The sequence below is a fragment of the Anguilla rostrata genome, chromosome 5 (assembly GCF_018555375.3).
Source record: "Anguilla rostrata isolate EN2019 chromosome 5, ASM1855537v3, whole genome shotgun sequence".
Taxonomy (NCBI): Eukaryota; Metazoa; Chordata; class Actinopteri; order Anguilliformes; family Anguillidae; genus Anguilla; species Anguilla rostrata.
Window position 1 is genome coordinate 50,318,901 of NC_057937.1, and position 27,443 is coordinate 50,346,343.

The 27,443-nt window shown below is 44.8% G+C and overlaps 1 protein-coding gene across 1 annotated transcript in view; it reads right to left on the reverse strand.

Moving 5' to 3' along the window:
* The window catches only part of LOC135255574 (rhombotin-1), a 29,563-nt gene extending 4,121 nt beyond the window's left edge, over window positions 1–25,442 (reverse strand). The window contains exons 1-3 of the mRNA XM_064336924.1: window positions 24,659–25,442; window positions 7,657–7,870; window positions 600–725 (exon numbers count right to left, since the gene is read on the reverse strand). Of these exons, the coding sequence (XP_064192994.1) occupies window positions 600–725; window positions 7,657–7,870; window positions 24,659–24,680 (362 nt within the window). The 5' untranslated portion in view covers window positions 24,681–25,442. The remainder of the gene's footprint in view (window positions 1–599; window positions 726–7,656; window positions 7,871–24,658) is intronic.
* Window positions 25,443–27,443: the final 2,001 nt, after the last annotated feature.

The following is a 27,443-nucleotide window of genomic DNA, read 5'->3' on the forward strand; positions in this document are numbered from 1 at the left end:
AAAAAATAAAAAAATGGGTTATTCCCCATTTAAGTAAGCAGACCTACGCAGAGAGCAGTGCTGGTGCAGAATGGACTGCAGACGAAAGCCTTACCGACAGACATTGCAGGATGAGTTTCATAGGCCTGCCATTTTGAGCCGGTGACCGTTTCACTGAGGTGTTAATGACTCACTCCCATGAAAAAGAGCTTTGTGGATGAAGTGTGCCTGAGGTGGCACGAAAATTGCAAAGCACAAACATCTTGAGCCTAAAAGTGATTTTTTTTTTTTTTTTTTTTTAAAGAAAAGGACTTTTTGTTTTTGGTTACCTAATGAAAATTTGGAGGGCAGCTGAAACACAAAGTCAGGAGAGATGACCTGACCGTGTGAAACCAGCCCTCTCGTGGTAAATATTACCTGCATTGACATACAAAGTGATGGTCCGCAGCTGTCCACCATGCCTAGACACACATAGACTGACTGACATATGTCAAACCACTCCTGGTAACGAGATAAGTTTTTGAAAGGGAAAAGTGGAACCAACAGGGCAGAGCTTCTGCTGGAGTGGGTCTTTAAAGACATTAGAAAGAGGACAACTCGCATAAGATCTTTCTGCTTACCTCTGGTTACAAAGCTGACAGGCAAAACAGTCCAAATGGTAAACATTATCTCTGGCTCTCATCACCATTTCAAAGGCAGGGATCAATTTACTGCAGGCGGCACAGTTCCCCGTCGTACCAAAGAGCCTGCAAGAGAAGAAGAGAGTCAGGTAGCAAATGCATCTGTAATACCACTGTAAGGGGGGAAGGGAACCGCCTGTCTGTGTGTTCAGTGTGGAAATGTGGCGTCTGTACACAATCATTTTCCCACAGTCATCTCCATCTCTTTTTAAGGGCTCACAGAATAATTTCAGTTTTTCCCCCACATTGGCTCATTGCCCCCCCCCTCCCCCCCTCCCCACCCCACCTACCCCACCTGAGAAAAGGCCAAAATGATGCACCATGTGACTGTCTGACAGCACACGGTGCTATACAAAATAAAAATTGAGGCACAGAGTTGGGTACCAGTCCCAGCTGTTGCCCCTGAAAGATGCATCTAATGCAACATACAAATCTATCTTGGCACGCACACTTGGTATTTTCTGTTAGAGGGTGCAAACTTAGATGTTAATTCTTTGCTAATGATCTCATTAAAACAATCACATGGTCCTAATCCTTTTCTTCAAAGGGCTTCGGCTCGCACGTTGCAAAAGCCAGGGGAGGGGGATGGGTCGGGTAAGCTACCAATCGAACCGCTGAACGTTGGCCTTCCCTAAAAAATAAAGCCCAGGGTAACTAATGAGACTCAGCTACAACCAAATCCAGATGGGGGTTTTTAAACACACAAAAGGTTCAATTCTGTAACAGTCAAAAGTTCAATAGACTTGTGTAACAGACACCACTCTCCGCCAGCTGGCCCCTCCTGCATTGAGAGAGTAGATCGGACCACAGGGAGGGGGAGGATATCTAGTACGGCAGGGCAATGTCTATGAAGAATAATATCACAATACTGTCTCGTGAAAAATAGTGATATACCACACTATTGTCACTCCCCCCTCCCCCCTCCCCCAACCTCCCCTTCCCTGGAACAACATCTGTTTTTGTGGCAATACAGTAAGTAGAACCTCTACTGGTGGACTGGCACCCTTGGGGAAATCGGTGGTACCGGAGAGTAGAAAATTCAAGACAGAACGTGCCTCAAAGATAACATACTACAGAATTTTTGTTGTTTAAAGCAAATTTATTATAAAGATATGAATTTATTATTTTATTACTCTTGGGCCCCACCTGTTGGCCCAGTGACTTCAGGGCACCTGCTATTTTCAAAGAAAAAATAGCCATTTTCTAAAATGTCTTCATGAATGGCATATTTGTTTACTAAGCTCTTGATCAGATGTTTGAACTTGTCTGCCAAGGTTCATTTTTGATTTTTTAATTCAAAGAACCCTCAGTGCAAATTCTGGCAAATGTAACATTTCAGAAAGTAGAATGCTGGATAGGAGAGGTTCTATTGTAATTTAAATTGTACATAGCCCTATATGATGCCAGTTCAATTTTTATTTAAAAATTTTAATGTTTTTCAGGAACAAAAATATTAAAACATTTTCATTCAGCAAGTCCTGACCTTGGCTGATAAATTACTTCTGCACCCCATTTTGGTCTAATTATTGCCATTTTGCGTTTGCTTGCTTATTACATTTGTTTAATTTGTTTATTCAATTTGGGCACTTCTCCGCAGGAGTGAGGAGTCGTAGCATCAAATAACACACACACACACACAATGAGGAGGCCTATTCTGCTCCAACATGATGTTGTGCCTCTAAAAGATTTTTGTAAACCTGAACATTCCACTGTGCCAACTTTTTTAAAGGACAGGCTGTTAGTGTCAGTTGTTTGATTTATTGTCCTGTCAGTGAAATACATTTTTTTTTTTAAAGATGGGACAAAAAGACCCACGTAGGTCTTGATGGAACAACTGTATACAAGTCCCGTCTGATTAATGTTCACATATGATTTTTCCAAACTAGAGGCAAAATGGAAATAACTGACCAAGACCATTCAAGGTTAAGGTTACAAACAAGTTCCATCCCCCCCCCCTTATTTATCCTCAATTGGCATCAGCAATTCTGCCAGCCCTTCAGGAGTATGAATGCTGACTGGACGATAGGTTGGTTCACTAATTAATGATAACAGAGCTACTTGGGAGCCCTACTTAAGAGTTTGCGGCCTGTTTCTCTTTGGTCTCATCCAAATCCGCCCCATTACAGAGCCACAATGGCCTCCTATTGGTCAGCACCGTGGAGCTCGCCCTACATCTGTACTTTTAGGAACACAATGGATTTCGTTCTCTTTACCACTTAAGAAATCACTTGCTTTTGTACACTAAAAGCAAAAAAAAAATCGCAATTTTAACGAATTAACACAGCCTGTTTATACAGTCCGGATTTGCACTCGGTCACGATTCTAATCATTACTTCTTGGTTAGTGGATAGGTCTATTTTAGTCTGGATGAATAAACCAGTATCCACAGAAACTAAGCTAAACGCGCAGGTTATTTTAAAAGTCACTCTGACGTGAGTGCATTTTCTGTAAACGCTCAAAACGAGCGCCAGTGGTGGCACTGCTTACGGAGTAAAATGTACGGTTGGCCTTGTTCTGCTCAAGACTGAGTCACATGTTTTGCAGAACCTTGGTGTGCAGAACCAGCGGTGCCGACAAGATGGAGGCCTGAGTGCTTGATTAATTGAAGTGGTACTAAAAGGTTGCCAGAGCTCAATAGGAAGGTCACCTGCAAAATCTGTAAACTATAAAAGACATGAATCGAGTCTTCCGAAACCATACAATTTGTGTTGAAAGGAATGGAGTCCTAAGGATTTCACTGAATGTATACTGAAGGACTTCTGGGATTTCATATAAATTTCATCAAAGGATGAGTGTTTTGCTGGAATAAAAAGTGGAATTATAGACCACTGCTAATCTCATCCCCAGAGACACTACCTCAAGAGTTGGTGAAGATATGAGAAAAGTTTTGAAATTCCAAGCCTGCCAAAAAAAATGAAGTTGGCTGTAGTCATCTATTGTAATATTGCAGACCACTGACAAAAATAAAATCCTGCTTCACAATTAGCTAGTTAGCTAGTTGACTAGTTAGTTAATGTAAGCTGGTGAAGTACGCAAGGTTAGCTATTTAAGAAAACTAATTTAATTGCATGTAGCTGTGGATTCAGAACATCTCTATATTGGCATGGCATTTCATCGCAGAATCAACGTTAAAGTAAAAATAAAAGCATTTAAAAAATCTAAAAAAGGCAGGCTTCGAGTCTCTTCAATGTCTGGTGACCCCAGATACATTTACACATTTAGAAAGATCATACACCCTATTTCTCATGCTGCCATTCTTGTTTTATTCTGAAATGTTGGTATTTGCAGCGGGTCAAAAAAAAAACCAAAGAAAAAAGCAGATTTTTTTCATTTAAATTAAAAACGCTCTGCTTTCATAAGCGGATGACTAATCTGCTCCCCTTAATATATCCAATAGCTACAAGATAAAGCTATTTCAGACCCTTGGTCCTCACAATCAAAAGCATGACGGGTTAGCCAACCTTGTTCTGCGAGGTCACAAGATCCACAGCCCTCGAAAAATGAAACTGCTAATTAATCTATTGTTCTCCGTGATAAAGCGCGTGTGTGTGTCTGTGAGTGTGTGTGCGTGAGAGTGAGAGCGAAAAGAGAGAGAGAGGTGAAAATACTGATTAGTCCCTTTTGCATTTTATTACAAAGAAGTGAATGTCAAGCAGAATGAAAAACTCCTCCAGTGTGAAGTTTAGGCGAAACTCGGTCCGGAGCGCAGTTTGGTGCGGTGTGGCGCGGCGCGGTGGAGAACGCTCGTTACACGGCCAGCGTCCCTGAAACGCACGCTCAGCGGGAACCCCTCGTAGCCTAACGTACACACGACAGGTCCGCGAAAACCACAGAACTGAAAGAAAGCGCATTTGATCCCCTCGTCTGCTTTTAATGAACTACCGCAGCATAGAAGAAGCGAGCCAAGAATCGAGCGTCGCTACGAAGGTGAGCGGACGCATCTCTCTGACGGTGGGGAGTGGGAATCGAGCGTGGTTACGCAGGTGAGCGGACGCATCTCTCTGACGGTGGGGAGTGGGAATCGAGCGTGGTTACGCAGGTGAGCGGACGCATCTCTCTGACGGTGGGGAGTGGGAATCGAGCGTGGTTACGCAGGTGAGCGGACGCATCTCTCTGACGGGGGGAGTGGGAATCGAGCGTGGTTACGCAGTGAGCGGACGCATCTCTCTGACGGCGGGAGTGGGAATCGAGCGTGGTTACGCAGGTGAGCGGACGCGTCTCTCTGACGGCGGGGAGTGGGAATCGAGCGTGGTTACGCAGGTGAGCGGACGCATCTCTGACGGCGGGGAGTGGGAATCGAGCGTGGTTACGCAGGTGAGCGGACGCATCTCTGACGGCGGGGAGTGGGAATCGAGCGTGGTTACGCAGGTGAGCGGACGCATCTCTGACGGCGGGGAGTGGGAATCGAGCGTGGTTACGCAGGTGAGCGGACGCATCTCTCTGACGGCGGGGAGTGGGAATCGAGCGTGGTTACGCAGGTGAGCGGACGCATCTCTCTGACGGCGGGGAGTGGGAATCGAGCGTGGTTACGCAGGTGAGCGGACGCATCTCTCTGACGGCGGGGAGTGGGAATCGAGCGTGGTTACGCAGGTGAGCGGACGCATCTCTCTGACGGTGGGGAGTGGGAATCGAGCGTGGTTATGCAGGTGAGCGGACGCATCTCTCTGACGGTGGGGAGTGGGAATCGAGCGTGGTTATGCAGGTGAGCGGACGCATCTCTCTGACGGTGGGGAGTGGGAATCGAGCGTGGTTACGCAGGTGAGCGGACGCATCTCTCTGACAGTGGGGAGTGGGAATCGAGCGTGGTTACGCAGGTGAGCGGACGCATCTCTCTGACGGTGGGGAGTGGGAATCGATCGAGCGTGGTTACGCAGGTGAGCGGACGCATCTCTCTGACAGTGGGGAGTGGGAATCGAGCGTGGTTACGCAGGTGAGCGGACGCATCTCTCTGACGGTGGGGAGTGGGCTCTCGCCGGCTGCGTAACCTTCTGTTAATACCTCTCTGCAGTTGTGCGAGTGGGAAAGTTCTTTAATTTGATTCATAACAGAATCCATCTCAAGTGTCTTCTCCCGCTAAGTGGCACACATTTGTTTCAGGCTGAGGAGCCGATGAGTGGGCTGGATTTCATTAGACCATTAGGACTGGAGCTGTAACACAAGACATGCACATGGCACCTGCACACACACACACACACACACACGCATGCATGCACGCGCGCACACACTCTACAGCTATAACCGTTTCAGATTCATCGTTGCACTGCCAGTCTCTCACCTATTCAGATATACGGTATATTTATATCTCATGCACAGATTGCCTTCTTTTTTTTGTAAGCAAAATAAGTCCCAATTGAACTATTGAGTCCATTGAAAGGGTCAGATGCTCCACTATAGATTTGATGCCGTAGTTTTGCTGTCCATCTTAATTACGAATGTTTTTTTTTTTTGCCTTTACCTGATGTGCACCATCTGTCCAAAGCTGAGGCCGCCAGGCACCCCAGTGCTGGGAGAGAGGGGCAATAGCACAAAGGCGAGAAAACAGGCTGGTGATGCCTCCTTAAAAGAGCGCATGTGTATGCGTACGTGCGTGTAGCGCTCTCACAATCTAGGCGTACATGTACTAACTGGAAAAATTATTCAGGCACACGTACTGACTGGAAAAATAATTTATGCGTGTACTAACTGGAATACATTGGTGTGCTCCTAAAGTTTTCAACTTAAGAGCACATGTGCTCCTTAGAAAAAAATGTTAGCATAGAGCTCTGTAGTGTGGGTGTGTATACTGCCAGTTTCATCTCAGAATACCTATATATCTCACAATTTCCTTTCTTGCAGTGGGACAAACAACCATAAGTGCGTGTGTGTGTGCGTGTGCGTGTGCGTGTGCGTGTGCATGTGCGTGTGTGCGCTCACTCATGCGTTCTCTCGTAAAAAAAAGCATGTAAACAACTAAAAATTGCCATTTCTGACTGATCTCCCCCAGGGTTGGGAGCATGGAATTAAGAAAAATGAGCAATGCAAAGTCAACACACGAGAATAGTGTTCCTCCATAATTGCTGTACCTCTTGTCAAGTCAACCATGTTTTAACAAGGAACAAACGACTCCTTGATGCTCATCGACCAATACAGCCCGAGGACAACGCAAGCTCTGGGAATAGCGCGTTCTAACCTACCCCACAAGAAAACTGTTCTTCCAAATGTAAATGCTAGTGGTGGTAGAGGGCAGGTAAAGTGTGAATGCTACATTTTTAAATCATAATTTAATTTAAATTCTTCTTCCTTTTATTATTCTTCCTTTTTCAACCCTATTGTGGAATTAGGAGTAATATCCTTTAGGTAAGTGCTGTGCACCTCTCCCACCAGCGTGTATGTCTTGCCCCTGAAACAGTAACCATGTTCCACACCAAGACTAGCGACCATAGTTGTGCCACTGACAACGACGGGTCGCTTATGGGTCCTGTTGCATCAGTGAGCGAGTGTAGCATTAGCTTCCCCTTGCAGGCCAATAGCTTTTTGTTATCAGTCTGCACAAGAAATATATAAGAAATAACTGGACAGTACCACCCCTATACAAATCTATCTATCTATATCTATCTAATCTATACAAAGTTCAGTATGTCTTGGTTTAAAATGAGCCTTTTCAAACAAATCTGTATGGTGTTCAATGATTGAATGGTATGCATATCTCCATGAGAATTTTTTAAAATTTACAACCTGATGCATTTATGCAAAGTTTGTCTCTGACTAACTAGCTACATTGTTTGTTCATACCCAGACATAATCATCCCCTTTACACCGTACTCTCTACAATTAGATTTTGTCCTAGCAGCCACTGGCTGATATTCATGCACCTGACTTTGGTGCATCCACATCGCTTGTGTGCCACTCCACCGTCCAAGACGAAGACATTAAATGTGGTGGTTTTAATGAAATGTGGAACGGAATGCATTGTGGGCTGGATTTGATTAGATCTTTTTCTGTTGAGGGATGCGCTTACCTCAGGTAGTCCCGGCGACACAGAATGAGATTGGCTTTGGTGTAGAGGGTGGAGCCCACCTCCCCTAAGCGGCAGTCGCAGCAGGCACACTTTAAGCAGTCCTCGTGCCAGTACTTGTCCAGGGCCTTGAGCAGGTAGCGGTCTTTAATCTTGCGATTGCAGCCGGCGCATCCCTTCTGTTTCCCCTTGGGCTGGACAGAGAGCATGGGCACACCTGGAAGAGAGAAGGGGTGGGGGGGGAGACAGAAACAGCCTTACAATGTGTGATGTTACCCACCCAAGTAAACGAGTCACTTTTCATGGCCCGTTTCTGATAAAGGCCTAGCTGTTCTCCGGCTCACTGTGGCACTGTGGAGGCCAGGGAGCTCGGCGCCGATTTCATAAAGACCCGAAACCCGGTCGGACAAGTTATTCTGTAGCAAGATGTCACTGCCTCCACTGCCTCCTGTTTTGGGGTGGAAATAATGTAATGTTGCTTTGGGAATGCAAAGAAAATGTTGCAGTCTCTCACCTGTTCCAGTACATAATCGTACCCCAAACACATTTTTTTTCCCCCAACAGAGGATTTCTTTTTTTAAAACATGATTTTTTAAACACTTTGCCCGCTTTCCCTTAGAAACAAATAGTCACTTGTAAACAATTGCCTTCTTTCATTAAATAGGATTTCTGAAAGCTGCGATGTCAGCGTTTCGCATGTACGTCAGTAATCAGGCATTAGCCTTGTTTATATCAGTCACCCGCAAAACAGCACCATTCCCAAACAAACACTCCCAACCGCGCTAGAGCACGCGCTCCGAGTGAGAGGAGCGAACGGATCACTAAACCGGCCCATGGGCAGGATTCCTCCACTGCGCATCGTAGTTTAAAAAAAAACCAATACATTTAATAACTGTTCTAATAGTCCACCTGCGGTTGACATTTCTGCTCGGACTAAAAGCGGCCATTCCGCCATTCTGCCGCCCGCGGGCGAAATCGGTGACAGCTCCGCTCAGCGGCGCTGCCGGCGCCAACCGGTGCACCGCGGCCGAGAGCTCGGGGGCGGCGGCACTTAAGACGCTCTCTCCGGCGCGCGCGCGCGCGAACGCGTAGCGATTCCGCTAACAGAACGCACCGTCGCCGGCCGCTGGACTCCTACTTCCGCAACGCATTTCTCTCCGCTGGGGAGACGCCAGGGAGAAAGTGCCGCCACGGCTTCACATTCACGAAGAGTCACAAACCTTAAGCCGAAATGAGGTCACGTGCCGTTTTTATTCAGAACTCACCCGGGTACGGTCAGGAGTACAGCGGACCGCGCGTCAGTGAAGGATGAAGAGGTGAATTTGAAGACAGTGAATGGCTTATGATTTGTTGCCATTGTGCCCATTATCACCGTGTCCTGTCTGGCAACATGGCAGCAGGTATGCATTAACAAATACTTTTAAAATGCAGATTCATCGACCCCCCCCCCTCCCAAAAAAAAAAAGAAAAAAAGAAGAACAAAAGCTTGTTAGTCAAATTCACAGCGGAGCCTTAGAAGGGAACTGCAGCTCCAGTGATATTTGGCCAACAGACTTCTTTATCAGACGTAGACAGGGGAGACTAATTGGTCCGGTACTGCAGATGGGAGACATCAATTAGTGCCCCCTCTGCCCCCTCGGTTCCCTCACCTTCTCCCCTTCCAGAAACAGGCTCCTTGAAGCTAGCGCATTAGGATCACAAAACCTGCTATAAATACCAATGTTCAGAGTAAATGAAGCTAAAAAGCTTCAAAATTGAAGCCACACTAGCTCAAGGCGCTCTCCTCTCCCAGCATTTCATGGCTTGTTAAGGGGATCGCTCTGCAGGTATGCCAACAGTTCTCGTCTGTCAGGCTCGTACTGAACTAAAAACAGGTTTAATGAGGAGAACGCCAGGCAGTGTGTGTGTGTGCGTGTGTGTGTGTGCGTGCGCGTGTGCGCTCCCGTTCCTGCGGCAGGGGAATCGGGTTCCCTCCATCTCCCTCTGGGGTCCCACCGAAATCTTTAATTTGCCATTTATGACAGCTAATTAGTTATTCTATTCAAAATCTTTGCTTTAAATAAGAGAACTAATTATACACAAAGGTCGCACCCCTCCCCCCCCACACATCTAGCGAGGTACTCATAATTGGTTTAGACCCCCCCTCCTCCCCCCTCCCTCCCCCTTTTCCTCCCTCCAACCTTTTAACAATGCAAGCGTGCGTTTCGCACAAAGCTGGGAAAAGGCCTTTTAACCCTTTGATCAGACTGGCTGCTCATTCCCTGTTATTACAGTAACCTTGGAGCCCGATCCCCACGAGCAACTCTCTCAGACGGATACAAGTTAGCGGGGGATGATGGGGGATCGTCCGTCTTCCAGGCGGCGTTTTCATTCCTAACCCAGATCGGGAGGCGCGGCGCCCGCCGCCGTCGTCTCCGCGGACCCGGGAGTGCCGCCTGAAGTGCGCGGCGCGCAGAGTCGACGCGCAAAGAGGAGCCGGATCCTGCCTTTAATTGGTATGCGTCTCCGCGCCCGCCGCCGCCGCGTAATGAGGAGCAAACAGGCGCTTGATGTGCGTCTGCCGGAAAAAAAAAGAAAAAAAAAAAAAAACGCAAAAAGGAAAAAAAATAAATAAATAAAAATCGGGGCTCATAAAAAGCTCCAGAAAGCAGCGGCGTTCTAAACAAAAAGGGCTCCGTAGAATAAATGATTGCATAAAACTAAGGGTTGTATCAATTCCCTAATGCCAGAAGACAATTTGGCACTGGAGTGCACCCATCAGTGCACTTTGTACCACATGAAAGCCCTCGCCCAGAACACAGCCTCCTGCTCCTCCTGCGCCCCTCTCCCCTCCCCTCTACCCCCCCTCCCATCCGCGCCCCCCCACCCCACCCCACACACTGCCATTTGTGCTCTGTCGACTTCAAGAACAAAAAGTTAACATTATAAAAGGAAACGGCAGCTGAAGAAGCAGCTCCCACTTAATCCAATCCATTTAACAGATACGGGCGCCACTGACCTTCCCCTGTCATTTGGTGTCACAAAAGCATACCCCTGTTGCCAAGGATTCATATTTTACACGGGGATGCGTTTTTTTCCCCTCCCTTTAAAAGAAAAGAGCTTTTTGCCTCGCCAAAACACCTTCCCGGAGAAATTCATTTGCCATTAATACTTAGAATGGAGCTTGTCATCCCTCTTTCTTTCCCATCCTCTTTTTTTTTTTTAAAGACCTTATCTTTTTAGAATATGTACAGTTAAGTTTGCATTTGAAACTGTCAGACCATGTACTTTCCATTACAGAGATAGCATCCGATTTCTATGTAAGCCTATTTCAAGTTCCATTTTGTATCACTATCAAAAAATCAAATCAACGTGGTAACCCTTTTCATGTATTTAAGGTTTTAAAAAAAATGGTTCAGTGCACTCGAGGAAACGCTTTAAAGCATTACAATGCAATTATCACATCGGCACAGCAGACCCAATATTTCCCCAGGTTAGAGGAGAGAAAATAATGGAGATGGCTTGCCCCCCCCCACCCCCACCCCCACCCCCACCCCGCCTTTTCCACACTTACTGCAGGGCTCTAATCTTTGGAAATGAGGGTGGCGTGATCAGAACACCCCACCGTCACTGCTCCCGAGCGGGGTCACTCTCTCTAATTAAATAGATATGATCAATTAGGGAGAGTGACATCTTGATGCCGTGGCGACTTGCGGGGGCTCCGACAGGACTGGTCTCGACTGGAGCATCGCTGGAGCACGAAGCCTCGCTCGGCGCTCCAGGCCCCACCCCCCCCTCCAGGCCCCACCCCCCTCCCTGCCACTCAAAGAGACCAGGTTAAGTGGGCCTTATCACAGGTCCTGCATACATACCACTTACAGCCTTGGTAAATAAATGACCGGCACACCATCAACAATGCCAAATTATGGTTGGGGTTTTGGGTGACCAAAAAAAACAAAAAACAAGTCCGCTCACATGGTTCGCTCAAACTTACGGCAAGTGTTGATAATCCCCTTCGGTTACAAAAAGGCGTCAGACACATTTTGAGCAAACAAGCGGACGGGCTTTAATCTCTCCAACACAAAGCTATAAGCTGGGCTCTGTTTACATTTTGGCTGAGTTTATATAAGGAGTTTGCTCAATCGCGTCTCAAGACTCGCGAAAACAATCCGTTTACTAAGGGGGTAGATTTTCGTTGCTTGTGGAGTACAGTGGGAAACAGGGGCACCGTCTGAGGTATGGCTGTACGTGTATGTGTAACTGCTCATGAATGCACGCACACATGCAGTGCTGCAGCACGTATGGACAGGTACAGTAGGTGGTTTACTCCAAGGACAAGGGTGAACAAGAAAAATTTGGAGGGTTGTAGTTCTCCAAACTACATGAGAAGACACAGTCATGAGCTCATGAGCATTGGCTGCGGTGTAGTTTGTAATGGATAATTCCTGATTTATAATCCCTACATATAAAAAAAAAAAGAATATAATCTGCAATTATTGTAGAGCCATGTGCCTAATTAACATGAAACCATATAAATGACTAGAGAGGCAGTGAGTGACTACTCCATTAATACTATAGTCCCTCTTCTCCTGTACTACTACACTCTTCACTCCATTAATTCCTCAGTTGTGGCTGTAAGTATTTCAGGCTTTGTTCCGGTAATACTACATTCTTGCTACTCTGGTAATACTTCACTTTCTACTCCAGAGATACTACAGTTATGGTCTAAGAGAATCCGTTTGGAGAAGGCCTCTGACCGCACAGGGAAACCCATCTCACGGCTTGTTAATTTCCACAGTGAAAGACCTCATTTCTGCCACTTCCTTCGTTTGAGTGAAAGAAAAGAGATTCAAGTGTTCAATTTTTATCTTCAGGGATCTACAGCATCGGTTTAATTCACTGAATTCACCCCCCACTACTTGTCATCTACACTGATGCTCTGTGGAACTAAGTGTAGTGGCTGTCAGGAGCAGTTACGGTTAAGAGTTCCTATAGGTCTAACACCCCACCGAACTGCCACATGCAGTAGCTAAGGTGCACTCAATCACTGTGGACCCTCCCAGTCACACAGTACTACAGGACAGCTAGCGCCCATTGGGGGAGTGATACATCTTTCATTGATCATAGCAGCCAATGTGTAAGCACCGGGTGAGTAGCTAGGGGATGCTTTTATAACGATCAGATTTCTTCAGATCTCCAACTGAATCCCTACATTACCCTTACAGCACTAAGCAAACTGCTGCTGTAGACTACTCAACTGATTTTGGCTAGTGACACGTCACAGACATTGGCAGTTTAAGACTTGGCTACATGGCACAGCCCGCAGTCGTGGAGACAGACTGAGCCTGAGCGTCTGTAAGGCTCAGCGTTTGAAGTAAAACACTGTTACGGCGTGCGTACTGCGGTCGGGCTGATCTTAAGCAGAACCGGACAGAGGACTGCAGCGAATTGCTGCGGGGGTTCATTAATGGAGATCTCATGCAAAATGGCCGTGCAACTCCTTGTGTGTGTTATTCAGCCCCTTTCAAGTGGCCCACCTCATTAATGTAACCGAGCCTGCAGACGGTGACTGTCCTGTGGGGAAGACACGCGAGTCATCTAGAAATAAGGCTCAGGTGAAACAACAGTGCCGATAAAAGCAGCTAAATTAAAGCAGCGTGCTTTGATGAAATGCATCGCCAAAGCGGTTCAGAGCAATGGCGGGCTTTTGTTCAGCTCACACACACACACACACACACACACACTTCACCAGGTTTCGCAGGCACGGCACCATAATGAAAGCATGGCGGTACCATACTGCAGTCAGGCGTCTGGTTTTTCCAGACTGTTTGTGAACGCGGGTCTGTGAAAGCGCTCTTGCCGGCGCCCTGCGATTATGACATAATTAACACCCTGGGTAACGGGAGAGCGGGGCCACGGTGGAGGAGGAGGAGGAGGAGGAGGAGGAGGAGGGAGCTCGTTCATTAGCGAGATGATTCACTTTCGCAAACTTTCACAGCCCCGCCGCCGCTAATAAGCCCCAGTGAAACGCAGCCGTGCCTTCCCCTGCTCCGACCCCGGCACATGAGAGGGTTTTGTCTCGGAGGAATAATCGCTCTTTTCACGTTACAATGTCCTAACCCCTGTGGGCTGCCTGCCGCTGTCCCTCGCTGTAATTACCTCTGATCCCCTCCAAATGAGCGGCCGGCGCATTAGACCTGCAGCAACACTGGCCCAGTTTCAGCACCAGTGCAGTAGACCAGCTGCAACACCAGTGTGATAAACCTGCAGCAATACTGGCCCAGCTGCAACACCAGTGTGATAAACCTGCAGCAATACTGGTCCAGTTTCAGCACCAGTTCAATAGACCTGCAGCAATACTGGTCCAGCCGCAATACCAATGCAATAGACCTGCAGCAACACTGGTCCAGCTTCAGCACCAGTTCAATAGACCTGCAGAAATACTGGTCCAGCTGCAATACCAGTGCAATAAACCTTCAGCAATACTGGCCCAGCTTCAATACTAGTGCAATAGACCTGCAGCAACACTGGCCCAGCTTCAATACCAGTGCAATAAACCTGCAGCAATACTGGTCCAGCTGCAATACCAGTGCAATAGACCAGCAGCAACACTGGCCCAGTTTCACCACCAGTGCAACAGACCTGCAGCAATACTGGCCCAGCTTCAACCACCAGTGCAATAAACCTGCAGTAATACTGGCCCAGCTTCAGCACCAGTGCAATAGACCTGCAGCAATACTGGTCCAGCTGCAACACCAGTGCAATAGACCTGCAGAAACACAGTCCAAGCTACAATACCAGTGCAATAGACCTGCAGCAACACTGGCCCAGCTTCAGCACCAGTGCATTAATCCTGCAGCAATACTGGTCCAGCTTCAATACCAGTGCAATAGACCTGCAGAAACACTGTCCAAGCTACAATACCAGTGCAATAGACCTGCAGCAGTTCTGGTCCAGCTTCAATACCAGTGCAATAGACCTGCAGCGACACAGGCTCAGCTGCTGGCCCAGCCCCTCACAATATTTTTCATTTATTCACTCGGGTTTAATTAAAGAAATGAATCACAAAGCTGTACAACAGCTTTGTAATTAAATTCATTACCACATATTTTTGAGACAAGGACCTGGCAATATGTCGTGTTATTACAGAAGGTAGCAGCTTTGTTTAAATGCTTTGCTGTTGGCAGACATTAATGGTATTGTGGCTCTGGATGGGGAGCTGGTCCTCAGCACCACCTCTTCAGCTGTCCTATCGCTAAATCTAAATATGCAGGATTAGAGTCATTATTATATAGAACTTCAGAGGAAGGGTTCTTTTGGGGGGTTTGAGGAATAGGTGTGTGAATCAACACCTGAATGCAACTCAAGGTGTTTTACTTAAGTGTGGATATGAATAGCCCCCCTACCTCGCCAAAAGGAAGTGATGTCAGTAGAACGGTGTTCTTTGGAAGTGATGGTGTTCCAAGATGGAAATGAAAATTTGGACATCTCCTATAGCCAGAGATTACGGTTTGCAGTGAGCTGACCGCGGGCAATCGTTCAGCAGGGAGAAGTGCTTCATCTCGGTTGTTTCGTTTTGATCTTTGCTTGGGAGCCGTTTAAGAGCTGACGTTTTTCTGCGGTCCGATTTCAAGAGTGTGTCGCAAGCCAAGATGATATCCCAGCTAATGATGTACGTAAAAGCAAAGGAACTTCAAAACCTAGAATAAAGGCAGGGACAAAATGCTAACTCCACCTATTCTCAAACATGATCTTTTCAAGCATTTTAAGAGGAGGAGCTAGTCAGACTGCCGCTTCCTGGTTCCTGACAAAATGTTGCCATTAGCACTTCCTCTGCAGAATTTTGCTCTCTGGCGCTTAATGCCAGAGAGCACATTTTAGCCCACATTAAATATATTCAGGGTGCATGAATTTATACCATTCAGAGTGTTTGAGAAAGCACAGCATAAAACACCTCCAGTGCAATTACAATACACATATTTGGAAGGATGTGCCAGGAGGTGCACCATTCAGGGCCAGCTGTACGTTTTAAAAATAGACAAACGCACAATGCAGTGCAATTTGTGCCTCATTTTAAGAGCAAAAAAAAATGCATATTCACCACAGGGTGTGCATTTTGCTCACATTACTGGAGTGCTTTGAGGCCCACCTCAAAGACCTACCAGGCAGAACATGGAAGCCATCAGTGTTCTTGGCCATGGAACAAGGTCTGCAGCAACCTGGCATCCCATAGTACCGTTGTCAGTTGCTCACAGAGCTAAATGTGGCAACCAACCAGTCCTGCACAATGAATACACTCCCAAGTTTGTCAGGGCATTAACATTTTTTGTACCGCAAAGGTTTACAGCACTGTAATACTTGGGCCTTCAATGTTACGGTTGAAACAGATTCGTAATCTGGCCTGCAGTCTTGTAGTTGGTGCACACTTGCAAGTTAGGGTTTGCAAGAGGTTGGTATTGGTCTGGCGGCCAATTTTCGTACACCACGTCTTTTTTTACAGGTTTGATTGATGGTAGATAAGAATGAGTGGCTCGCAAGCAGTAAAAATCTAGTAAGCATTCTGAAGCTGCCCACTGCCTTGGCACACTCCACATCTGTGTTTCCCCTCTGCCCACATCTCTTAATCCTCAGTGTGTGTGTGTGTGTGTGTGTGTGTGTGTGTGTGTGTGTGGAAGCATTGATAATACTCCCTGCAAGTCCCCACGGCAACCAGAGTAAAAAATATGACTGAGGAAACAGGACTCTCAAGAGGTTACAGATTGCACCTGAAAACTCAAGGAGTTAAACAGAGAGGCCACACCATGATAGGTCCCAAATCAAGTCTAGCACATTTTAGTGTTGCAAGGAAAATCTCCTGGCCTCCCCACTCCCCCTCCCCCTTCCCTAAAGAATAACAACGGGTGAAAATTACTATGACCCTGGACCGTGGCACGCAACCCAATTTCAATTAAATTGGAGCACAAAGGTAAATGTGTGTGGATTGCGGCTGCCACTCACATTTAATAGATCAAACTGCATTTTTGTGCACTTGTTCGTGGTCAGTATTGATCAAATCCACTTCCTCAGTATGGCCCCCTCCCCCTAACAAGCCCAATCCCCTCTGTTCAGGAGGGGGGGGGGGGGAACAGCAATCACAGATTTTAATTAGTTATTCAAGGTTTGATTTATTGAAGGTCAACAGACAAGAAATTGGTCTCTGACCAGCAACTTAGTTTTCATTAAATCGACCACCAGGCCATTTCATTTACCAGTTTGTCCCTGGTACATTAGATTTTAAGTAGCTTCTCTCTTCTTTGTGTGTCTTATGGCTCTTTGTTATTAAAAAGCAATATATAGAGAGATTTTAATAACCATGGCCTGAGTGCATTTTCACTGGACATATTTCTTTATTTTACTTAAAATGGAATCAAATAAAAGCCTTCAACAGAATATTATTGCTACAAGTTATGTTCAGCAGTATTTGTGGATTTTCATTACATCTCAATGGGCAAGCATGTGTAGAACATAAGAGTTGATCTAAAATGAACCCAGTCCTATAGACACTTCTCCCCAACTCCCAAAATCCAATTTACAGTATAAAAAAAAAAAAAAAAAAAAAAAAAAAGGACAAAGTTAATTATCAGAGAACAATTTAGATTTATTTCGAATCAGACAGCTGAGAAATTAAACTACAGGGAGTATGTCCATTTATACAGACTTTCCAGACAGTAGCACCAGTGAGTAAACTTAAACTCCTTAAAAAGTAGTCTTGTTTAATTTAGTGAAATGTCACATGCGCAGGTAGTCAGCAGGGCTTCAGCACAGCTACATTCCATCACAGCAATAGCTCCAGCACTGTGGAGTATTGGCCGAGGATGTCCGCAGGGTCACTCTGGCTATTGACCACAATCTGCAGAAAGCACTTTAAGATTTTAAATATTTTCCTCCTTCCTGGAATCGCAAATTGAAATCACATCTTGAGCCGAAAAAGCATTACCTGTTTCATAATACAGCTATGCCCCCCCTAACCCGACCAACCACCCACCTCCCCTACATTTACAAATCCCCACAAGCTCTCTAGAGCACAGCAGAGAAATAAAGTTGTGCATTAATGATGACACACACAGACAGACACATGCACGCACACACATACACAAAATGTGAACAAAGCTGTACATCAGGACTATTTTACATTTAACAAGGTCTTCATTTGATAGGCTCAATGACCAATCGGCTCATCCAGAGATGGACACTTGCACATAAACAGATGCGTTAAGTGCAATTATGCAGCGGTCTTTGATACCCACATAAATGATTAATCACAATGATTACCGGCTCAAACACTCAGAGACGGCAGCCCACGTGGTGCAGCTAAATACCTTCTTTAAAATGTTCGCCTTTCCTTCATTGGCCTCTGTCCATTTACAGTGCAGCTGTGTCAAAAGATATTTTTCAGTGTACAAGTCTCGGATCTTGGACTGAGGCCAGAACTGCTGCGTTAAGGAAAGGGTTCTCGTGGGCCAAATTTACCTTCATTAAGGGAATGAGGTGTCAGTGGAGGTATCATTCGTAAGCTTCGCTCAAGTTGCTAAATTTGATAAGGTCACTGAAAGGAGTTTGGACTGTCTTTCCTTACAATTTCTACTGAGCAATAATACTCCATGTGCAGGGAGATCTGGTGTTGAGTCACTGAATGTTATTACACTGTGGGAACCTGGACTGATAGGAGTTGATTTTGTTGCAATTATTTGAGCCATATAGCTATCGATGTTTCTTAATTACGGATGGATTTTTTTTTTTTTTGCGTGAACATCAATTGATGGAAATTTGAGCAGCAACGTCAAATGCTGTGTCACCTGAAAAACAGGCCTTCATTTTAGCAATAAATAATTTTTAAAAAATCCTCTATTCCCCAGTTTTTATCCCTAATTTTTTCATTTGCGATCTTCCATATGTTCAGGATGGCGCGCTGGCGCAGGCATCAGGACCGCATCACGGTGGCGGACCGATTCTCTTACTCACCGCAGTCTGCCAGCTGCTTAATCACAGCTGATGTGACCGCTGCCCATTCCAACAAGGGCACCACCGGAAAAGTGAGGAAGGGGGATTGGCCAACCAGCTAAAACCCGTCTCTGGGCTATGCCAAGTGCTGTAGCCAGGTAAGCAGATCTCCCTTCACTAGAATTCAGGGGTCTTCATTATTTATATTTGTTTTATATATATATATATATTTGTTATATATATATATATATATATATACACACACACACCCAGGAGTATGGTGGCATGAAAGAATGTACCCAGTGTGCAATCAGTAGGCATTGCAATTAGGAACAAGATAACTTTGGATTGCGGGCTTTCTTAAAAGCTGTTGTTTTTATTACCCAAATGAGTCTTAGCCAAGGCCATTTGCCACCGCTTGTAAACGTTGGCAGTTTATCTAGTGCAGTCAGTCACCGTCACTGTCCACCAATTACGCGGGAAAGCAGTGAAGGTACAGCAGATTCTGTATGGACCGACGGGGGAGATCGAGAACACGGTGGCCTTCTTTTAAATCTCTATGTCACCTGGTTAAAGACAGAAAAAAGGCATTTAAAATAAATATATATATATACAAAAAAATCAAGTGTCTGAGGGTTTGATAATCACGCATAGTGCAGTGACCTCCTATCTCAGAGGTCAGGGGTCGAGGAGCACGCGCGTAAGCCTTTCCGTACGTCTGCATGCGCGTGGCGTGTGCCCGCACACGCACGCATGCGAGGGGGCGCGCGCGTGTGTGTGCGCATCCGGGCTGCAGCGGGCGCCGAGGCTCAGCCTCGCAGCGCGAGCGCGAGCGGCGGCGGCGAGCGGGTCTGCTGCAACAAGGCGACTCACGGGAATACCGCGCCGTTAAAAGACCAGAGGAAAGTAAATTAAAAACCACCTACTGTAAAAATCATCAATATGTAGCCATGTACCCTCTTTCAGCTGAGCATATGTACCATTACCAAGAGCAACTCCGCTGGGACAGGCCATCACCGCCCCTGCTGCCGGGCTGCTTGGTGCTCTTAAAGCAACAGAGCCGTGGCAGAGTGAAATTGGACACATTTCTGAAAAGGGGGGTGGAGGGGAGATGGCAAAGTGGGGGAATATGAGGCACATTATTCTGCACGAGCAAGAATGGCATCACATTCCTTTCAAAAGTTATTCCTCAGCTTTGCTAACTGGCAAAATTACAGCTCAGGGGCAGGCGAGTGGGGGGGGGGGCTGGGGGCGTGCGCCTGATTTACTCACTCCCTTTTTAAATTAAATAAACATCCCAACATCTGTGTGTGTCACGGAACTCAAGGTGATAAGGTTTCTCAGAGACGTTTCAAAGAAAGGTAAAAAGTATGCCCAGACAGCCAAGAAATTAATCTCACTGGCGTCTCAGTGCACATGAAGATCTTTTAAAAGGATACAGAGTGCCAGACATCGCAGTGGTGCATGATACCTACCCCCCCCCCCCCACCATTTTAGCACCTACATACAGCACTGCACACAATTAAAGGAAAAACAAGGATTCCCTTGTTTTAATGGGTCCACTGGGGGTACAGAGAGGGGTAGGGGTGTTGGCAGTGTAGAATTGAAATTGAAATTGCCTCCAGCTCTTACGATATTTGGGAAAGTGTCTTGTTGCATAATGTTGCAGCGCTGGTATGAATATTAAATGGAGTGCCATTACAGCACAAGGGAGAGAAATTAAGTTTGCGCATAAAAAATTTTCACTGCAGCTTTTATTTAACCAGGAACATGCATTTGCATGGCAGAGAGGTACGGCGTCATAAACATGCCCTTACCGGTGGGTGGAAACTTCAGTTTCTGTTCTGGTCTCCTTTTCCTTTACAGATAGATTATGGGAAAAATCATCTACATTCACATTCGGTGTCACATTATGGACAAAAAAAAGGTTCAACGGTGATCTGGAGTTTTGAAAAGGCAGGAACATTTGCATCCGAAGTTCTGTACATACGCAAGATGAAAGGAACATCTGGCAGAATTTAAAATAATCAAATCCGGAGTCTGAGTGTTCACTTGTGCTGTTAGTTGTAATTTCCCGGGCCAATTGGCTGTACAAGCCGAGCAGGTAAAAATGCATCGAGTGCAGCCAGGGCCAACAATTAGATCAGGAAGGAATCCCAAGTGTCTACTTTGCCAGCTTATTATTTGCTTTGCTTATTTCATTACATACTCTGACCTGCTTTAGGCATAAAGCTATACAGTATAATAAACTAAAGTTAGCTGGTAGTCAGTGGACTTCATTTCAATGAACACATCCTGTGAATTGCAGATCTCAAATCCAGCAATCAACAAGATGGCTGCAATCATTAATTGTGAACCGTGCTAATCTTGGTGAAAAGTACTCTTGACAATAACAGAAGTGAACAACACCTGTCTTTACAGAAGTACTGAAACAAGCCATAATATGGTGTGCAATTCAGGGAGTGGGAGGGAGGAGTGGGGGAAGGGGGGGCATTAATATAATTTCAATATATGAAATTGGCAAGTTTAATCTAGAGAAAGAACAAGCCAATAAGCTGAGAAAATAGCAAATACAAGAGGGAAAATTATGTCGGTGAGAAAGAGAGTGAAGAGACTTAAGAAATGTATGAAAGTAATCTCCAAGTGGAAATTAGAAATCAACCCACAGAAACGAAATAACAGAAGAGAAATATTACTGTCCACTTTCTAAATCAATATAACATTGCTACAAGACAGAATTACCATGGTAACTCGGGTAAAAAGAATGAAGCAATTCTTATTATTTCAAAATAAAACCAGAGCCTGAAGCCCAAGTTTTATTACAGCGGCTGCCAGATCATGGGCTCGTATTTATTTGAAACATTGCTTTTCAATCACATGCTTTATGAATGTACAAATTTCATCGGACAGCCAAGCCTGCAGGGTCATAAATTAAGGCACAAAGGTAACCAAGAATTTATCATCAAGTTTTGAGAAAAGGGAGGGTTTCTTTAACTCCGTTCTTAGAGAGTGTGGTGGTGCGGATGAGCAACCCAGGAAAGGTCTACAATGAGGATCCAATTATTCCTGTTCCTCCGGATGGATTTTTTAATATCTTATAGGAAAGAAAATGACTGAATGGCTTTTTTTTCCTGATGGGATTAGAAGTCAGACAGGGATAGAGTGAAGCCAAAGCAACACGAAATGTTCACCCGAAGTGAAGTTTCTTCCCTCCTCCTTGTTCAGGAGATGCCATTTATGTTCCTTCCATTTATGTTCCTTACTTTCTAGCCAAAGGTCTGTTCTCAAAGAGTGGCATCTGGTTTTCAGTACTGCAATATTCCAACACCATGCTTTCATACACAAAAGCCCTGGACGCGCAATGTTGTGTCAGTTTTTCCCCTTGGAAACATTGTTCCAATCATTGCCACTAAGCAGCGATAACAGAAAGAAACCAGTTACAGAGGTCAAGCAACCAAACAAGTCAGCACAGTATTTAAAGGCCCATGCTAGTTAGGTTTAGTGGAATGCAGCAGTCAAAAATAGAACACAAAGTTTAGCAAGTACTGTAGAATCTTTTCTAGGGACGGCTCAAGTATTGACAGGGGCAGGTCTCATATTTTTGTGTTAAGAACACATTTTTGAAAATGGCCGACCAGTTAATCAAAAGATAAGGAACTGCTTTTCAAGCCATCCCGTCCCTCCACTTCGATCCATACCCGGCAGGCTGTGTACTGGTGGTTTTACAGTAGCTACAGTATTTTAAGAAAAGGGTGCCATCTTTTTTATTCATTTTAGATTCAGTGCAACAATATGAAGTAATGAGGTTGCCCTCACAACAGAAATGAAGCAAAATAAATTACCGAATATTTCATGGACTTGAGGCTAGGAATTTTACTTAATACATAATGGGTTAGGATTTTCCCAGAGTGTCTAAAATTTTAATAAAGGCGATGTGGCTGCGAATTGCTGGTTTATTGTAGGTCAGGAAACGAATGTTAGATTTGTGAACGTTTAAAAATAGTATGACAGTGAAGAGAGAATTGATTTGTATCCTACTTTCCCCAAAAGAGGTTTAGAGAAGACGGAAACTAGATTATCTTTCCGCAAGGAAACCTGGTCATTTCCCCAAGAACCCTCACCGTGTGCAAACCGTCAGCAGCAGTCACCTTCAGTGCACACAAGCAGGAGTTTATTGGTGTTGCACACAGCGGGTTTCAGAACTCAACTGGTCACAGATTCAAGACGGTCATTTTCTTTCAATAAAAATACACCGTTTACAATCAGAACACTCAGCACAGTGTTTAATTTGAGGCTAAATTGGGTTTAATCACGCTGTCCTAAAAAATAAATTAAAAAAACTTCAGAAATTATTATACAGAAGAGAAGCCAACATAACACACAGGAGGATTAGGTGGCCTACATTGATAATTTTTGCAAAGCCATTCTGTTGACACAGGAACACAGATAAATTCTGTATTTTTCTGTGCACAACTGAACCCTATGGTTAGTCGAGACTCTCAGAAGGCAGACTTTTTTTCTGCAGCCCTTGGAAGGAGGCAGTCTTCAGAAGCCCTGGCTAAGTGTAGTGCAGCTCCAGACAGCTCTCCACATCTTTGCCAAAACGCCAGCGTAGTCAATCTCAGTCGGCCCCAGCAAGCAAAGGGTGAAGCTTTTAGGCAATGAGCAGCAGGTGATCTCAGCTTTTCTGCAAGTCCTAATGCTCCTAAAAGCCACTCTCCCCCGTTTCTGTAATTGGGCATCAGTAGTTAATGTAGTATTGACTGCATTATATGCTCCCGTGCATCCTCTCCCGCTAATGCCATTTGCATCACCTTGTACATTTACCGTATTGCTTAGCCAATAGCTGTTAAAAGCAATCCGAATCATGAATCATATAGGAAACTTTTAGCAAGACAGACATCCAGAGGAGACAATTTACAGCTGAGTTAATCTGGGTACATTAGCCGAGACATGGATTCAGAGAGACAGACCAATTTATGTTTCTACGACGATGCCTTTATAGGTTTTCAGATGGCCAAGTGAAAAGATGTTCGGCTAAAACAGATATGAAGTATCCATTTTCAAACATAAATAATGGTTCTAAAATGCAAGCCATTACTTTTAAAAGGGTCCCTGGATAAAAACAGTCGTGCGCGCGCACTGGATATACTCTAACAATTACAAGAATAGGCTCGTCAGTTTTAGGTCATAGGTGCTTGGGGGTAGGCAGTATTTTGAACATGATTTTACTGAGTTCACAACAATAAATATATAAATAAATAAATGCTACTTTTACACAGATCTATTTCACCATGGTACCGGTTGTAGAGGCTATAGAGTGCTCATATATTAAACTACTAAAACTCAAGTATAAAACTACACATATGAAATGAATACTATTGCTTTAAAAGATTAGTCATTTTCTATTATAATTCAGGTTAATTACATTTGAATTAAAATAGCCACTACCATCAGTAGTACTAGACTACTACGCTTTTACAGCTTGCGGTCAGCTGGAACGGAAGCGACACTAGTACAGTAGCCTACTCCACGATGGTATGGAACTGCCTGTTTGTTTACAATTCAATCGCATCCGAAACTATTTTAGGAACTATAGATAGCCGATCGCCGGTGTGTAGCCTACTCGGTTGCTTCGTAGATGCGATTACAGCTGGAAAGGGGGTGCAAACTGCGATTTTTGCTACACAAGTGACACTATCCAAAAATCGTTCTCCCTCTCGCATAACTGATTTGAATATACAGCACCATTCTACAAAGATATACGGTACAAACCCAGGAAGTAAAATTTTAAACACTAAGATGTCAAAACATAGCTTCGCGCAATCGCTCCCACTCATGTTTAAATAGGTTACCAGTATGAGGTAGGAAGTATACACCGTCTTGCAGTAAATGTTCGTGTTTTGGTCTACTGAATGAAGCGCTGTGAAATTAATGGCATCCTACATCGGGCGTTTAACTGAATTCTGAATAAAAACACAGAGAAAGAGACTCCACAACATCATTGTGGAAGACCCGTGGCTGTCGGCAGTCGCAGCTCACCTACCTTCTTCCTTATCCAACACCATCGTCCTGAGGAATGGAGAGTCCGGCTCCAGGCGATCCGTTTTCGGCTCCAGAAGCCTTCGTCACCCGGTTGACTTGTCTTCTTTCGGAAATTGCTTTCCGATAGTAACGGAATCGTCCAGCTGCAAGCTTCAATTGCACGGTCCTTTGGTTCTTATAAACGAGATCACTCAATAACGGAACCCCATTCAAAAAGAACGCAGGCTTGGTTATTGTTATGGTGTTATTTCTTTTGGGAAAATTGCCGTTTCACCTTCGCAATTCGTTCTCGCTTCTTTTCTCAAAATAAGCCTCCACAGACTAAACTAAAACTGCAGTTTACAGCGTCAAAACAAGACTGGCACGCTCGCATATCTTCCACACGGAGAAAAGAGCGAAAGCAAAACGAAATTCTACCTGGTTATTAAATATGTGTTACTATACTTGGATGATCGAAAGCCTAGAATATTTTTACTGTGATGATTTCTTTCCTATAAAATGTTTTCCCGCTTTCATTTGCTCCGAAACTGTAACTGTATTCAAAAATTCCAATTCCAGACTTGACAAGAGCTATAAGCATACTCTCGTTGCCTTTCTCTCCCAATTTATGTGGTGAGCTCTCTCCCGCTCCTGAATAAATGCGCACAGTTCCCAGAGACCCGCGGATTCCCCTGTTAATTAAATCAATTCATTATGCTCAGATCTGATTAGCAGCCCTTCCCCCCTCTTTGAATCAATTATTCAATACACAAACATAATTGCTTGTGCCAGAGGTGTCTAAGTATTAGCTTATTTAACTCCAAGGACACTAATTACCCCTAGGGCACGGGAACTTTTCTCATTAATTCTGACAAAACACAAAAGCACAGCTAAGGGAAAGTGCGTGCGTGTGTGCCTCTCTCTCTCTCTCTCTCTCTCTCTCTCTCTCTCTCTCTCTCTCTCTCTCTCTCTCTCTCTCTCTCTCTCTCCCCCCTCTCTCTCTCTCTCTCTCTCTCTCTCTCTCCCCCCTCTCTCTCTCACTCTCTCTACGTCGATCACAAAAGGTGGCAATACAAGGGCTTTTTATTGCGACACATGCACGTGCTTGTTGTTTCCCCTTCTCCATCTCCAGCATTCGAAGGGTTCAACAGAAATCGCGCCTAATTGCATTTATTAATATTTCTCGAAATAAATCTACACAATGATTACTATGCCCTGAACCACTTTACATGCATAGATAAGCAGTGTTTTTAAAAGAGACAGCACAACAGATGGGCTGTGTTTTGATTAGTGGGTAGATAGGAGCCCCAGCTTCGAATTTGGTAATATAATCGCTGGCTGTTATAGTCTTGTTTCAAGTGTTACTGTTTCATGGTGATTCCTTAAATAGCAGTACTTTCACTAGCCCTGAGGAGACTGTTAACCAATTAAGGTAGAGATCCTGCCACGATTAACCATTTAAAAGGTCTGAGTACGTTTCCAAAGCATTCTGCTTGACAGCAGCAGACAATCTACGTGATGTACGCTCCGTCTGTTTGCCTGTCATCATCGTTTCTCTCAATTCTTCTGGAATAGTTATTGATACAAAATGACAACAGGCTTTCACATGAACGTAAATATTACAAAAATACAACCCCTGTGTGTTAAAAGCAAGTGTTGTTATTAAGGTTAAGGGGAAAATATGTTCAATTGCAGTCGATTCTACTCAAAAGTGAGGTGATGCAGTATAAATATAGATTCAAACATTCTGACAAGTATTAGGCCCATCAGCACAAAAGAAGAAAAGAAAACACCCATTCAATGCATGCAAAAGTGTACCTTTCATGTTATTTGAGAAACCGAAGGCATTGTCAGTTTGTGTTACGTGATCTCAGTTTATCCATGATGGTCGCATTGGCTTCCTTGATCATGGAGAACTATTGTTCCCTCACTGAAATCAATCGCAAGGAGCCTCAATCACTGGCTTTCTAGTTGACATGCCTGACTTTTCATTTCTCTAGTCATATAGATTGATGACTTATGACCAAGATTGTATGTTTGCTGACCTCTAGCAGAAGCGAATGACACATAACTAATCCAATCACACAGAAACGGAGACTGAAAGAAAAGCACTGTGTGATGGCCGCTGACCTCAGACTTCAAATAGCCATTTCACATCATCTTGAGCGTATAAATGTAGATCTGAATATTGTGTCCATCATATGCACAGACATATGCAAAAAGAAACGTAGTGTTTTGATCATATGGTCAAACATATGAATTAATTAATGTTTACCTAAATACAGTTTTTGAACAATGTTATTTATTTATTTATTGAAGGATATTTCCCTGTGTATATTCTGTCAGTAATGTGAGATTTGGGATTAGTTGGTGGGTCAAATGCTACGTTGCTCTTACTTCAGGGCATGAATGCCATGTTACATAGTGGTACTTGAACATAATGTGTCTGCTTGCCTGTGCCACTGAGGACACACTCCCGTCCTTGATTGGACACCAGTGATGGAACCATGGAGTTGGCCCATTTTTTCCACGGTTGTGGCAGGGCCTTCCAGCTCGGAAGAAGTAAAACCTCAAAGGGCGACCATGACTCCTAAATGAGCCCCAGAGCAGTGACTCCGGAACAGGCCCCGGAGCGGCTGCCGGGCCTCATACTTAATTATAATTTGTTTCTGATTGGCCATTAACTGGCCCCATCTATTTACCGGCGGTTTTCACGGTTTGTAATTAACCCCCCACCTAATCTAATAGCAGGCCAGGCCATTCCTCTCACTGCTGCCGACTACGGCCACCTTTCTGCATTTCAAAAG